The 17,008-nt window shown below is 35.8% G+C and overlaps 1 protein-coding gene across 2 annotated transcripts in view; it reads left to right on the top strand.

The window, feature by feature from the left end:
- The window catches only part of LCA5 (lebercilin LCA5), a 74,230-nt gene that overhangs the window by 33,601 nt on the left and 23,621 nt on the right, over positions 1–17,008 (top strand). For both annotated transcript variants that reach the window (XM_037844876.1, XM_037844877.1), the window contains exon 3: positions 10,679–11,208. In XM_037844876.1, the coding sequence (XP_037700804.1) occupies positions 10,679–11,208 (530 nt within the window). The remainder of the gene's footprint in view (positions 1–10,678; positions 11,209–17,008) is intronic.

Here is a 17,008-nt window from a genome sequence, read left to right on the forward strand (position 1 = left end):
ATTGTTTTGTAAACCCACAACTTCTCTAATAAAGAAAAAAAAAAAGAAAACCCCATGTTCTTAGTAAACAAATATGTAAGGGCCACAAAAAATAGCCATAGGAAAATAAGCTATGCTAAGTGAGGTAATTATAGTATTCCTTTATAAATGCAGCACAGTTATAACAGAGGGGCTTAAGAATGGTAGGAATTTAAATTGCAAGTTGGGAGGAGGTAAAATTGGGGGCTGAAAAGGAAAACAGGACCAGTTTTTTAAATACCTTGCATTCCAATGCTATTATACTGACCTCTTTTTGTGGGGAATAGTTTCCCATTGAAAAGATTTAAGCAAGAGTGTAATTAGATTTGGCTTTATAAATTTTTACCTTGAAAATTAATACTTACTCATTAAAACCTACAAAGAATATGCATATATTTCCATCTGTCTCCCCAGGGATGACCATACTTTTAGCAATTAGGTGCCTTTTCTTTTCAAAGTGCAATGCTGCAGGTTTTTTGATCTCTTGATCAAAATCTCTATTATCGAAGGCCTCCTGTTCTAATTGTGGTTTAGAGCATGATCTGATATTAAAATTTGCTATATAATTAAGAACAAATAGACCGTAATGGTTGAAGCTTAGAAAATGCCTATTTATTCCCAAGAAACAATTTGCATACCTAGGATATTATTGGTAGGAATATTTTAATTTTCCCTCTTTCCCCAGAAGCAACTAAGGAGGCCATCCAATTAGTCAGAACTTACTTTATTTCATAAGATAATTGGGAAAAAGCTGTGAAAAATAGTTTTCAGCGTCACCCAGAAAAACATCATTCTATTGTCTTCAGTCTGATGTGCAGTGTTTTCTACTTTGCCCTGTTTTATGAATTAAAATCTGTGGTAATTTTTCTGCCTTTTACCAGTTGACAGGACCACATTGATACCTTTCCATAAACAATAAGTTTCTCTTGGTTTAAATTTTAATCACCAGTGTAGATGAAACTAAGGAAAGAACAAGTGTGATTAAAACAGCATCTTGAATACTAGAATTTGCATACTTCTGTGTTTGATAGCATACTCTTCCTTACCCCTCATTTGAAGTTTTCCACCTGTTTTATTTTTTTTAATTGGTGCTCTATCACCATTTATATGTATAAAATTTAATAATAGTTTAGGTTATATATGTTTGTATATTATACATTTAATCCATTCCCTGTCTTATAAGTAACATAACTGTATCTTGATTTTGTGTTAGTTTTTTACTATATTTTTTAAATAAATTTTATTTTGAAATAAATTCAGTCTTACAGCAACAATTGCAAAAACAGTACAAACCCCATACATGGAACTCCATCATACCCCGACCCCCTCCCCCAATACCCTAATCCATCACCTTTAAGATCCTGTCACACCACCGTCTCTTTCCCTCCCTCCCTCTCTCCCTCCCTTCTTCCCTCCCTATCTGACATCCATCATCTATTGCTCTGTCCTCTGAACATATGACAGCAAGCTGCACATATCTTTTGAACAAACTATAATTCACATATACCTTTCCCATGGACAAGAACATTCTTTTATGCAATCTCATTAAGCGCAGCTAAGAAGTTCAAGAAATTCAACGTTGATATAAAGCTTACATTCTATATTTCCTTTTTTTTGTGTGTGTGTCCCATCTGTGTCCCTTTGAGCCTCCTCTCCTCCATCTTCAGATCCCATCCAGGATCATCCTTGGCATTTAATTGTCATCTATTTAGACTGTCTAATTTTTTTTTTTTTTAGTTGTGGAAACATATATATACCTAAATCTTCCCATTCCACCCCCTTCCTAGCATTCCATTAGTGGGATTAATCACATTTAGAATGTTGCAATGCTATCACCTTCCCACCATCCATTTCTGGAAGTTTCCCTTCACCCCAAACAAAAACCCTACTCTCATTTCTTAACTCCCCATTGCCCCTTCCCCTACTTCTCGGAACCCCTACTCTGCTTTTCATCTCTTTGGTCATATTCTCTGATACTTTCTTTGTGTTTACCATGGGGCTTAAATTTAACATCTTAAATCTATAACAATCTTGTTTTTCTTTGATACTAACTTAACTTCAATAGGACACATAAACTGTGTTCCTATACTCCTCCATGCACCCACGTTTATGTAGTTCTTGTAAAAAATTACATATTTTACATTGAGTCCAAAACCACTGATTTATCATTGCAGGTTATGTATTTTACATCCTGTAGGAAGTAAATAGTGTAGTTATAAGTCAACAATACAGTAGTATTGGTATTTATATTTACCATGTGATCTTTACTGGAAATCTTTATTTCTTTATGTAGTTTCAGTCAATTGTTTAGTGTCCCTTCCTTTCAGCCTGCTCAACTCCCTTTAGCATTTCTTATAGTACTGATCTACTGGTGATGAAGTCCGTCAGCTTTTGATTATCTGGGAATGTTTTCATTTCCCCCTCATTTTTACCCTCCAGGTGTTTGTGAATTTTCTAAGTCTCTGGTGGTTATTGACTTCTATTTGTATTCCATTGTGGTCAGAGAATGTGCTTTGAACAAATTCATTTTTTTATTTTTTATTTTATTGAGGCTTGTTTTTATGTCGCTGCATACGGTCCATTCTGGAGAAAGATCCGTGATCACTGGAGAAGAATGTGTGTCTCAGTGACCTGGGATGTAATATTCTAATATATGTCTGTTAAAATTCTCTATATCTGTCTCTTCTTTCTTTGTTTCTCTGTCGGTAGGGCTCCCTTTAGTATCTGAAGTAGGGTAGGTCTTTTATTAGCAAACTCTCTCATCATTTGTTTGTGAAAAATTTAAGCTCTCCCTCAAATTTGAAGGAGAGTTTTGCTGGATAAAGTATTCTTGGTTGGAAATTTTTCTCTCTCAGAATTTTAAATATGTCATGCCACTGCCTTCTCGCCTCCATGGTGGCTGCTGAGAAGTCACTACTTAGTCTTATGTTATTTCCTGTGTATGTGGTGAATTGCTTTCCTCTTGCTGCTTTCAGAACTTGCTCCTTCTCTTCAGTATTTGACAGTCTGATCAGAATATGTCTTGGAGTGGGTTTATTTGGATTTATTCTATTTGGAGTTTGCTGGGCATTTATGCTTTGTGTATTTATATTGTGTAGAAGGTTTGGGAAGTTATCCCCAACAATTTCTTTGAATACTCTTTCTAGACCTTTACTCTTCTCTTCCCCTTCTGGGACACCAATGAGTCTTAAATTTGGACATTTTATTTTATCTATTGTATCCCTGAGATCCATTTCAATTTTTTCAATTTTTTTCCCCATTCTTTCTTTTGTTCTTTTATTTTCTGTTCTGTGGTCCTCGAGGAGTCTGTTTTATTGTTCAACTTGCTCTAATCTTGTATTATGAGTATCTAGATTCTTTTTAATTTGGCCTACAGTTTCTTTAATTTCCATAAGGTCTTCTATTTTTTTATTTACTCTTGCAATATCTTCTTCATGCTCTTCTGGGGTCTTCTTCATATCCTTTATATCCCATGCCATGCTCTCATTGCCTGTCTGTAGTTCTTTGATTAATTGTGACAAGTACTGTGTGTCTTCTGATCTTTTGATTTGAGTGTTTGGGTTTGGGTTCCCCATGTCATCTAGTTTTATCATATGCTTTAAGATTTTCTGTTGTTTTTGCCCTCTTGGCATTTGCTTTACTTGATCTTTAATTTGTCAGGGTTGCAGCTTGGTGACATACACTTTCTCTAACTAACCACCAGATGGTATCCGTGAGTCACTTATTCCCCTCAAGTCAGTTCTCCCCAGCTTTGTGGTGTGTGGGGATCTGATTCTTGTGGGGTCCAATTGGTGCACTTAATTTGGGTGTGTTGTCGGTGCTGTCTGCCCTGAATGAGGGGCGTGTGTCTGAGCGGTTAGGGAGGAAGGGCAGGTTTAATAATCAAACCTCCCAGGTGTTCCCAGAGATTTAAGGCTGTTCTCTGCAGCTGACCCCAAAGTCCTTGGTATTGGCCTAGGTTCCCTGGGATTTTCAAGCTGTTCCCCCTTCCCTGCTGTGCTTTTCCAGGACCTCTACTGAGGGAGGGAGGGCTGTGCCACATCACAAGTGCACGCCAGCCTCTAGGGAAGCCCTGGAATGCCAGGCAGTGCAGGGGCGTTCCCAGCCCGCTTCAAAGATGATTGAATGGGACGCATTAATTTCCCCCTTTCCGCACAGCTCCACCCTCCCAGCTCCAGGACAGTCAGCCATGGGTGTATTAAAGGCCACTGTCCACAGCCGATATTCTGGCATGTGAGCGGTGCTGCAGGAAACACTCCCTGTCAGGCTGGGTTTCTTGGCTCGGCTCTGTGCTGTGGGTTCAGCCCCGGGTGGGTGTGCCCCCACTCGCCGGGGAGATGGCTGCAAGTTGTGTGTTTTTTTTTCTCCTTTTGACTCCCCTTTGCTCCCCTGGGCCCGAGACAATCAGCAGTGTGTGTGGGAAGGGGTATCCTCCATGCCAGACACTGAGGCATTAGCCCAGCCCGCTCCCGTCGTATCTGCAGCTGCTCCCGGGTTTCTTTTTTTTTTAAAGAACTAGTCCTTCTCCAAACACCAACCCACCATTTCCCCACACTGCAGCGTGGCCGAGGGACTCAGCCGACTCACTCACTCATTTCAGAATGCAGACTCCTGGTTTCGCCAAATGCACGTTCCCTGTGGATTTAGCAGACCTTTTCTGGCTGGTGCTACTCTGGAAGTCGTGTTCTGGGTCACTTTCTGGTTTTTATCTAGTGTTTTTCACGGAGGTGTTTTTTTGCCCTGTCTCACCTAGCCGCCATCTTAGGTTCTCTCTCTGTGTTTTTAAAATAAGTTAAATTTTACTTTTAACACCTGAAGGAAGAAAAGCAGTATTTTTCCACACACTTGTGGGACAGATGAAGAATGTTATACATGACAGCCAATCATCTTTCTTCTACAATCCTGTTAGCACTGTATTTCATCTTGATAGTTTTTAAAATGAAAACTAAAATGGTAATCCAAAGATGGGAAATATTTTTGAGTTTTTGTTAAGTGCACTTTTTTTTTCTTTTATAATATTTTCTATTTATAGATATCTTGTTGATTCTGTTTCCCCAGAGAACCCTAACTAATACAGGTGACTTCTATTGTTCCCTTATCTCGGAATGCCCCAACTGTTTTTGTCTTCTGAAAAATCCTTTATTGAAAAGGGATCCCTCCAGCAACACCCAATGCAGTCGACTATTTTATTTTACATAACAGATCCATATTCAGTTTTACTGATTTTACTCATCTGCCACTGTAGGTTTATGGGTGCTCATTACTTCTATAGAGTAAAATTTGATTCAGTGTGACCTTTTTTTATTTTTATTTTTTACTTTTTAAATTTTTTATTGAGATTGTTCAGATACTATAAAACTATCCAAAGATCCAAAGTGTATAGTCGATTGCCCATGGTACCATCATACAGCTGTGCATCCATCACCACAATAATTTTTTTCTCAATTTTTAGAATGTTTTCATTACTCCAAAAAATAAAGAAAGAAAAAGAAAGGAAACTGATATCCTCCCATACTGCTAACCACCCCCTCTCCATTATTGATTATTGATTAGTACATTTGTTACTGTTGATGAAAGAATGTTAAAATACTACTAACTGTAGTATATAGTTTGCAATAGGTATATATTTTTTTCTATATGCCCATCTATTATTAACTTATAGTATCATATATTTGTTCTAGTTCATGAGAGAGATTTCTAATGTTTGTCCAATTAATCACAGCATTGTCCACCACAAGATTCACTGTTTTATACATTCCCTCTTTTAACCACCACCTTTCCTTCTGATGACATACGTGACTCTGAGCTTCCCCTTTCCACCATCTTCACACACCATTCAGCACTGTTATTTATTCTCACAACATGCTACAATCACCTCTGTCCATTTCCAAATGTTTAAGTTCAACGTAGTTGAACATTCTGCTCATAATAAGCAACCACTCCCCATTCTTTAGCCTCATTCTATATCCTGGTAACTTATATTTCATGTCTATGAGTTTACATATTATAATTAGTTCCTATCAGTGAGACCCTGCAATATTTGTCCTTATGTGTCTGTCTTATTTCACTCAGTAGAGTGCCCTCAAGGTTTCTTCATCAACCCATTTTTTTTTAGGACAGTTTTGTTCACACACCATACATTCTGTCCTAAGTAAACAATCGTTGGTTCCCTATATAGTCACGTATTTATGTATTCAGCACCATCATCACTATCTATCTAAGGACATCTCCATTTCTTCCTCAAAGAAGGAGGAAGAATCAAAGAAGGTAGAGAGACAAAAGAAAAAGAAAAAAGAAAGAGAAAAAAAAACATGGCAGCTAGAAAACAACAAAAGGAAAGATAGCATTAACATAAAGTAGAATAAAGAGTCGGACAACGTCACCAATGTCAGGAGTCTCATGCCCTTCCCCTATTCCCACCCCCCCTCCCATATGCATTTAGCTTTGATATATTGCCTTTGTTACATTAAAGGAAGCATAATACAATGTTTCTGTTAATTATAGTCTCTAATTTGCATTGATTGTATTTTCCCCCAATCCCACCCTATTTTTAACACCTTGCAATGTTGACATTCATTTGTTCTACCTCATGTAAAAACATATTTGTAGCTTTTATTACAATCATTGAGCACCTTAGTTTTCACTGAGTTATACAGTCCCATTCTTTATCTTTCGTCTTTTATTCTGGTGTCCCACATGCTTCTAACCTTCCTCTTTCAACCATACTCACAGTCCTCTTTGTTCAGTGTACTTGCATTGCTGTGCTGCTATCTCTCAAAATTGTTTTGCAAACCTCTCACTCCTGTCTTTTACTTTCTGTCTTCAGTGCTTCCTTTAGTGTTTCCTGTAGAGCAGGTATCTTGTTCACAAACTCTGTCATTATCTGTTTGTCAGAGAATATTTTAAGCTATCCCTCATATTTGAAGGACAGTTTTGCCAGATATAGAAGTCTTGGTTGGTGGTTTTTCTCTTTCAGTATCTTAAATATATCACCCCACTTCCTTCTTGCCTCATGATTTATATTGAGAAATCTGCACATAGTCTTACCAAGCTTCCGTTGTATGTGATGGATCACTTTTGTCTTGCTGCTTTCAGGGTTCTCTCTGTATCTTTGACACTTGATAATCTGAATATTAAGTGTCTTGGCATAGACCAGTTCAGATCTATTCTGTTTGGGGTACGCTGTACTTCTTGGATCCATAATTTTATGTCTTTCATAAGAGATGGGAAATTTTCATTGATTATTTCCTCTCTTATTGCTTCTGCCCCTATTCCCCTCTTCTTCTCTTCCTGGGACACCAAAGACATGTACATTCCTGCATTTCATGTTGTCCTTCAGTTCCCAGAGACATTGCTCATATTTTTCCATTCTTTTCTCTATCTTTTCTTTTGTGTGTAGGCTTTCAGGTGTCTTGTTCTCCAGTTCCTGGGTGTTTTCTTCTGCCTCTTGAAATGTGCTGTTGTATGTTTCCATTGTGTCTTTCATCTCTTGTGTTGTGCCTTTCATTTCCATTGATTCTGCCAGTTGTTTTTTCGAACTTTTGATTTCTACCTTGTGTACGCCCAGTGTTTTTTATTATACGTTTCATCTCTTTTGCCATGTCTTCCCTAAACTTATTGCATTGATTTAGCATTGGTTGTTTCAATTCCTGTATCTCAGTTGAAGTGTAAGTTTGTTCCTTTGGTTGGGCCATAACTTTGTTTTTCTTAGTGTAGGTTGTAGTTTTCTGTTGTCTAAGCATCTGGTTTCCTTGATTACCCCAATCAGGTTTTTCCAGCCCAGAACGGGCTCAGGTCTTAGAAGGAAGCAGTAGTATCCGGTTTCCCTGAGGGTTTCTTAGACACCCTGTGAGGCCCCAAGCCGCTGTGCTTTTCTGCCCAGCAGGTGGCGCCTGTCAGCATGTAGCTCCTGACTGTTGTAGGGAGGTGTGGCCTGTGGCTGTTTCCCCCAGTTTCTGGGGTCTGGTTCTGAATGGAAGGCCACCTTCTTTGTCTTAGGGAAGATATACCCCCTAGGGAGAGGTCATTTACATTTGAATAGTCTCTCTGCCTGTGCTGTCTCCACCCTTGTCTGGGTCAGAGCACTGGCAACTGAAAATGGCTGAGGTTTTCTCCACTGAGCTGAAAAAGGGTTAGAAAGCCCCCTTCAGGGCCAACCCACGGCCACCCTCTGGCTCTCCAAGGTCAGTCATCACCAAAAGCCTCTGTCTGCTTGTTGGGAATTCGTAGCTTGTATTGAGCAGGCCATGCTTGATAATTAAAACCCCAGTTGGAGCTCAGCTGAGTTATATTCGCTTGCTGGGAGAGTGCTGCTCTCTAGCACCACGAGGCTTTGCAGTTCAGGCTGTGGGGGGAGGGGGCTCTGGGCTTGGGTCCGCAGTTTTTTTTTTACAGATTTTATGCTGCCATCTCAGGCATTCCTCCCAATTCAGGTTAGTGTATGATGAGTGGACAGTCATGTTTGTCCCCCTGCAGTTATTCCAGATTATTTACTAGTTTTTCCTGGTTATTTATTAGTTGTTCCAGGGGGACAAACTAGCTTCCACTTCTCTCTGTGCCACCATCTTCTTCTGTCTTTCCTGGTTAAATGCACTTTTAATGATCAGTTTTTAGTCATACCAATAGAATATGCTAAAAATAAATGTTCAAATTTTTAGGATATAAAAAGTGGTTTGTGGATGCCCTTTGGTATCTGATTAAGTTGTTGAAGTAAAATACTAATGGAGAATTGTGATCTTGATTCTTATGTAGGCTTTAACTTTTTCAAATAAAATTGGTTGCTGTTGATATGAAATATAATTTTCCAAGCAATGTAATCTTATACATAAAAATCAGAGATTTGGATCAATTAACATTCTTCTTTATGAATAATAACTTTTATGTGTAACATTTCAGTCATTCCAAGAGCTGAGTTTATATTCCAGAATAATCTATCTGTCTATCTATCTGTCTATCCACACACCAAAACTTTGTTAAGTCAGAACGTTCAGAAAGAAAATTAAAATGATGGGCTCTTCAGATTTTAAGATTGCACTCTAAATCATTGCTATCCAATGGAAATATAATGCAAGTCACAAATATAAAACCACACGTTTAATTTTATGTTTTCTAATAATGACATTTTAGAAAGAAATAGGTGAAATTAATTTTAATAATATATTTCATTTAACTCAACATATTCAAAATATTATTTCTATAATGCTCAATATAAAACATCCTGAACTATTTTACATTCTTTTGTTTGTGTGTGCTAAGTATTCAAAATCCAGTGTGTATTTCTCACTTGCAGCACATCTCAATTTGGACTAGCCACCTTTCAAAGCTCTTAGTAACCACATGTGGCTAGTGGCTACCATATTGGACTGTGTAGGTTCAAAGTTGTGATTAGGTATTCCCTAATTTGTTTTTATTACCAGTTCCTCTCATGTATTCAGGCAAATATAAAGCTGGAATCCTAAGTCAACGCATATTCAAAACAGCTTCTATAAAATCTTCTATCTTTTAAATGGAACTTTATAATACGAAATTGTAAATATTGTTTTTCTGTGCTTGTTTACATAATGGAAGCAGAGTATCCTTAGCTGGTGAGGTGGGTGGGGAAAGTTACATCTGTTACTTTTTCTTTGTTTTCTTTCTTCTGAAATGCATTTCCTCCTTGAAAAAAGGCAGTCTCATCTTGGAGATTTTTTTAACTGTGGCAGACTTCCAGATGCCTCTTTTAAAGGGCAGATGCTCTATATATTGAAACTTAAGATTAATGAGCTTTCAGTAAAAATAATAACATTATTTAGAATTTTCATGAAATGTGATTTAATATGTACATTTTAAAGATTTTATGTCCTTACATTTTTAGAGTGTGATTTTTTGTTTCTGTCTTGTTCTCAAATTACTGATTTGAATGAATATTCACAAAAGAAATCTCCTGAGAAAGCATTTAGAATTATATCTGTACTGCTTTTCCATTTTCATTCACTGACAAATGGGATGAAAGCACTTATTACTAACAGAGAATGTTTGTGTAACACTTTCTGTTTTACATACATACTTCATTGAATTGTCACAATGGTCTAGTTATATAGGTGGTGATATGGTCATGGAAGGACTTAATTGAATTGCCCAAGGAGTTAAGTGGCAAATCAGAGTGTTAAATTCATATCTTCTCGCCATACAGTATGCTTCATCTCATTTCCCTTTAATAAAGAAAAAGAGTTTTAATTGATTTAGAGAAAACACATTTCCACATTTCAAATAATGATCCTAAATATCTTGGCCAAATGACTTAAATGCCTCATTGTTTTAATCCAGTTTTTATTAGTGTGCAATGCTGATGCCCTCATGTTTGAATTCTGACTTTCCATCTTATATATAAAGTTAGAAATTGTTAATCCTAATACTGCTTTCTTTAAAGCAGTGTATAATAATTTCATGTAAAGTATTTGGATGTCATTTTGATAGATTGAAATATTCTTGACCTCCCTTAAAAGGTAGCAAACCTTTCTTAATAGAAACATTATAAAATGAGCTCTGAATAAAACTTGATATTTAACTAAATATTGTAAAATCCTTTCCTAAAGAATATTAAGAATCCACTTGTGTTAGTATGAATAAATACTACATTCAATACAGCCTTCACTTTCTGTTATTACTGTTTCTTTTTTAGCCCCAAGGAAACCAAGCCCTAAGGGTCTACCAAACAAAAGGAGAATCCAAGTGGGATATCGTTCCCAGAGCCTCAATAGGGAGCCACCTCTGAAAGATACTGATCTTGTTACAAAACGGGTTCTTTCTGCAAGACAGCTAAAAATCAATGAGTTGCAGAATGAAGTCACTGAACTCCAGGTCAAGTTAGTTGAGCTGCTGAAAGAAAATAAGGCTTTGAAAAGACTTCAGTACAGACAGGAGAAAGCCTTGAATAAGTTTGAAGATACAGAAAATGAAATTTCACAACTCATTGCTCGACATAACAATGAGATTACAGCACTCAAAGAACGCTTAAGAAAATCTCAAGAGAAAGAACGGGCAACTGAGAAAAGGGTGAAAGATACAGAAGGTGAACTATTTAGGACAAAATTTTCCTTACAGAAACTGAAAAAGATCTCTGAAGCTAGACACCTACCTGAACGAGATGATTTAGCAAAGAAACTAGTCTCAGCAGAGTTAAAATTAGATGACACTGAGAGAAGAATTAAGGTAATATTTCTACTTCTAATTGTGCTGTCTTCTGTTGTTTCTTATTGGGCATTTAATGTGCTCTGTTTAAGCTGCTTATTGAAGTTTGGCATTTGCTTAGAAATTAAAATTATTTTTAGTATCATCTTTCTAAGTGAGAAATTAGGAGAAATTTAAGATGTATGTTTAAGAGCAAGATGCAAAGGTTTGTATATATTAATGGTCCATATATTGATGGATGAATGCTTAACTTTATGGATCTTAGGCAGTTTTGGGAAATACTCTGTTTGATTATTTGATTGTCTCTCTAAAATTGAAAATGATACTATAATTGCCATAGTGTGTAAAATTGACATTTTGTGGCCTTCATGTAAAAAATGCCATATAATGTTTTCTGTTTTTTATTTCTTTGCATGTTTGTGAATGACTAAATTAGTAATGGTACATTTTAGGGGGTAGGGTGTGCCCCATTCCAAGAAATAAAAACCCAGATAAGGGGTGACTGTTTCATTGCACAGAAGATATCCTATTGTAAAACCTCCAGCAATGATCAAGTCAAACTTCAAAGCAAACCTATGGAGGCTTCTTTTTTTTAAAAGGGCCATGTATCTGGGATGGGGCAGGGGGTGGGGGCTGGAAGCAGTTATCATCATAAATAATAAATAACTGACATTAAAGAGCAGTATATAATGTACTATATAACGTCTTTTAAAATTAGAAACAGAGCAGGATGCTAATTAATAAATATGGTAAATAACTATATTTCTTTGTTTGTGTGTGTGTAATGTGGAACTGTAATGCATGCATACATTTACACACATATACTGCAGTTGTCTGTTACAGCCCATTATGAGGGAGATTGGTGGAGTGGGAGCAAGAAGGAAGAAAGGGAGGGAAAATAGAATCAACCTGTAGATTCTGAGTTGTAGGAGGAGGTAAATTATACAGTTGCTTATTTGGGAGCATAAAAATCAGTTATCTGTAATAAGTCTTTGAAATACTTGTTAACAGTAGTTTGGCATTTGCTTGGAAATTAAGGTGTTCTCAATTCTTTTTTTTTCATATTGGATTAAAAATTTGTTTTTAAACTTTTTTTTTTTGAGATAATTGTCAATTCACATGCAGTTGTAAGCAAATAATGGGAAGAGATCCCATGTAGCCTTCACCCAGTTTCCCCCAATGGTAATGTATTGAATAACTATAATATAATATCACAACCAGGGAACTGGTATTAATACAATCCATCAACCTTATTCAGATTTCACCAGTTTTATGTGCATTCACTGGTGCGCGTGTATATGTATTCAGTTATATGCAGTTTTATCACATGTGTATGATTTGTGTGACCACTACCCTATTTAAGAAACAAAACAGTTCCATCACAAGGATCCCTTGTGTTAACCCGTGTATCATCACAGCCATGTCCCTGCTTTCCCCCTTCTCTAACTCCTATTAACCACTAGTATGTTCTCCATCTCTATAATTTTGTCATTTCAAAAATGTCATATAAATGGAATAATACAGTATGTAACCTTTTGAAATTGGCCGATTTCAATTTTTTCCTTGAGCTCCATCCAAGTTACTGCATGTACCAATAGTTTGTTCCTTTCTGTTAGAGTATTCCATAGTATGGATGTACCACAGTTTGTTATAGTCCATCCTGTTGAGGGACATTTGGGTTGTTTCCAGTTTTTGGCCATTCACTAATAAAGCTTCTGTGACCAATCATGTACAGATTTTTGTGTGAACATGAATTTTCATTTCTCTGAGGTATATGCCTGAGATTGCAATTGCTGGGTAGTATGGTAAGCATGTGTTTGGTTTTGTAAGAAACTGCCATTTTCTTTTCCAGAGTAGATGTACTATCTTAAATTCACACTAGAAATATATGACTGATCTAGTTTCTTCTCATCCTTGACAACATTTGGTGTTATCACTATTTTTTATTTTAGCCATTTGATAGGTGTGTGGCGCTATCTTATTGTGGTTTTAAGTTGCATTTGCTTAATGGCTAATGATGTTGAGCATCTTTTCATGCTCTTATTTTCCATCTGTAGATCTGATTTAGTCTGTTCATGTTTTTTGCCCATTTTCTTCTAATTGGCTTGTTCATACTTTTACTATTGGTTTTTGAGAGTTCTTTATATATTCTAAATACAAGCCCATTGTCAGATATGTGGTTTGCAGATATTTTCTTCTAGTTACTTGTCTTTTCATCCTCTTCACAGTCTTTCACAGAGGAAACGTTTTCAAATTTGATATGGTTCAGTTTATCAAATTTTCCTTTTGTGGATTGTGCTTTGGTGTCAAGTCTAAGAACTCTTTGTCTATCCCTAAGCTCCAAAGATTTTCTCCAATGTTCCCCCTCCCCCCCAAATTTTACAGTTTTAGGTTTACATTTAAGTCCATGATTCATTTTGAGTTAACTTTTGACTTTGGTATAAGATGTGAGGTTTAGGTTAAGATTCTTTTTTTCTTTTCTTTCTTTCTTTCTTTTTTTTTTTTTTTTGGTCTATGGATGTCCAATTGTTCCAACTGTCTTTCCTCATTGAATTCTTTTGCACATTTGTCAAAAATCACATTTTTGTGAGTATTTCTGAGTTTTCTTTTTTTTGTTCCATTGTCCTATGTGTCTATCACTCTGCCAAGATCACCCTCTCTTGATTAAAGCATATATAATAAGCCTTAACATCAGGTAGTATGATTCCTCCCATTTTATTCTTCATTTTCAAAATTTTAGCTATTTTATGGACTCTAGATTCTGTGCCTTTCCATATAGATTTTAAAATAAGGTTGTCTGTGTCTACAAAACCTTGCTGGGATTTTGATAGGAATTCCATTAAATAAATTTGTAGAGAATTGATACCTTTACTATGTTGAATCCTTCAATTCTTGAACACAGCATGTCTCTCCATTTATTTAGGTCATCCTTATTTCTTTCATCATCATTTTGTATATACAAAACTTTGTAATTTGGGGGATATAGCTCTGTACATGTTTTGTTAGATTGATACCTAATTATTTCATTTTCTTTGAAGCAATTGTAAATGGTCTAGATTCTCTCTGGATTAAAAATTACTTTCAAGCTATTATTTTCAAATTTCCAAGCTTATTTTTGTTGTAATAGTTATTTTCAAAAGGGATTATGAATGTTTCATGCACATGAAGGAGTGACTTGGTTTTAGAAGTTTATTCTCATTGGTAGGAATGTTGGTTTTAACAACACTATGCCTCAGTTTGGTGAGGAGCTCTAAACTGCCTAATTTCTGCTGTGATTGAAATTATAATGAAATCAACATTTAATGTTATTATGAACGTCTTCCTCTCAGATCAATAATTTCACTTAAGCTGTCACACCGTACTAGTTCTTTTCTGAATGGAATAACCTCTGCAACCCACCTGAGAGTAATTATTCTCTACTTTTTTAGTTTACCTTTTCATACTTCCAAAAGCCTTTGGCTTTTGGCCAGTTATTTATAATTTTGTCTTTTATAATATCAATAACCAATCCAGAATTTGAAATATTTACTATTGAGATTCTTATTTAGTGTGAAATTAAGCTTTTATTTTTGTACCTCATTCAGAGGTCAAATTTTACTTCATCCAACTTTAAGTTCGTCTTTTTTTTCTTCTAACAGTAGATTATAATCACCACCACTGATTGGTTAAGGGAGAGATCTAGGAACTTGATTGTGATTTTGAATATTAACTAATTTTCAAATTAAATAAAACTCAAGAAAGTCATGGGTATTACTCTAAATTGAAATTTCAGAAAAATCCTAGTGGTGCTGTCTTCAAGTTCTGTGCTGTTCTTTCATGAGGATGGCTGTCTGTATGGTGCTGGTGTTTTGTTTTTCTTTTGAAGTAGCTTTTTGTTTTCAGAGCCTGTCATACTGGAACTTGTGGTAGGCAGCTTTGATTATTTGTATATAGCTCATTTCAGAAAAGATTTCAGGCCACAAATCTTAGTTATATTTCCTTCTTAGGAAGAAGAAAATTCTTCAGGATTACCTATAACTAGTTGAGCAGTGAAAACTTTTCCTCCTAGTTATCTTAACATCAACCTGTAGGCTGGGTTCAGACTCATTTTGTTAGTTGATGGAAGAGAGAGAATGCACAAAATCTCAGGAATTTAGTATTGCAGTAGTTTAGAAATGAATACATGGTTAGTAAAACAAACAACCAAATGTATGAGTGCAGGCAACCGCCTATGACAGTTGTCTTTCCCTTTCAGAAATCAGCCTATCTTGTGCAATGTGGTCTCCCCCAGTCCCGGACCCTATAGGGCCCTATAGCAGAAATGGAGAACTGCTTAATGGGGTTGAATGTTCTGCACAAAGAGGCAGTCAGCTAAATCGGACTACATATTTACTTCCTTGTTTAGAGGAGGCTGTATACATTTAGTTTGGCTTTTACTTCAGTAAATTTCTCAAATACAGTCCCGTCAAAGTAGCAGCTCCAATTTAATATTAATAATTATATATATTATTAATTTAAGACAATATTTAACTAAAACTGCAATATATATGCAAACCAACTTTTACAGCAGAAGAACATTCTTAGTTATATAATGTAGCAGTTCTCAAACTTTTTGATCTCAAGGCACCTTTCTAAATTCCTGAGGATACCCCGTCCCCCAAAAGGTTTTGTTTCTGTGCATATCTATTGGTATTTACCATGTTATAAGTTAAATTTGAGAATCTTAAAAAAATATTTATTAATCCATTTGGAAACCATAAGTCATTATACCTTATCATAAATAAAAGCTTTTTATGAAAATACCTGTGTTTTCAAAAAAAAAATCAAGGCAAGAGTGGCATTGTTATATATATATTTACAAATCTCTTTAATAGACTTAATAGAGAACAGTTGGATCCTCAAATCTGCTTCTGTTTTCAGTCTGTTCCAGTATATTGTTTTGGTTAAGAAATGTGAAGAAAATTCAGCCTCACACCATTGTGTACAGTAGTTAGAAAATGGGGGATTATTATAATATTCTTTTTAGCTAACTGGATATTTTTCTTTAATAGTACACCAAAGCTTAAGTAGTGTTTCTTAAAGGTTAATTCCAATGTGGAATCTGAAACCATATCATTGAACATTTTCTCCTCTATTGCAATAAAATCCATTGGTCTTTCTTGCCCTTTGAAATGGATGTTACCCCATGGCTTTGTAACATCATGCATTGGTCATTTAGAAGGTATTCATTCATCAAGTTATGTAGATTTTCCATATGTTGATACATTTCTTCATACAATATATCATATAGCATTTGGCAAATTCCACTAGTATACTCATGAGACAATAAGAGTGAAAACAGCAAATAATATGTATTACTGTATCATTATAAAATATTGCAGACCCCCGAACGTGTCTCAAGGTCCCCATGCCACTCTTTAAAAATCACTCATTTAATTTGACCAGTTCCTTTTGTTAGCAATTTCATTAGCGATTCCCCCACTTTGCAGTTTCTTGTAGTGACTACCAAACTGCAGCATTGCTCGTAGGCCTGGGACTCTATTAGGGGTTGAAGATATAGGACTAATTCTGTCCCAAATCCTCATAAAAAAGACTTGAATGACTTATAGGTGGCATTGCTTTCCTGCCAAGGGTGCAGTAGCAGGTTAATCATAGACGTGGCCAACAATATGCCATAAAGCAAATATCATGAATTGCAACTATCATTAGAATATATAATCATTAAATGGAAAATTATCTCTTAAGTCTTATAGAAAGGCAATAAATGTAATAGCATATATATGATTATTAAAAGGACTCCAGTAAACTGTAATATATACATACAGCACATAAATAGAACTCT

Source organism: Choloepus didactylus, chromosome 7 (assembly GCF_015220235.1).
Source record: "Choloepus didactylus isolate mChoDid1 chromosome 7, mChoDid1.pri, whole genome shotgun sequence".
Lineage (NCBI taxonomy): Eukaryota > Metazoa > Chordata > Mammalia > Pilosa > Megalonychidae > Choloepus > Choloepus didactylus.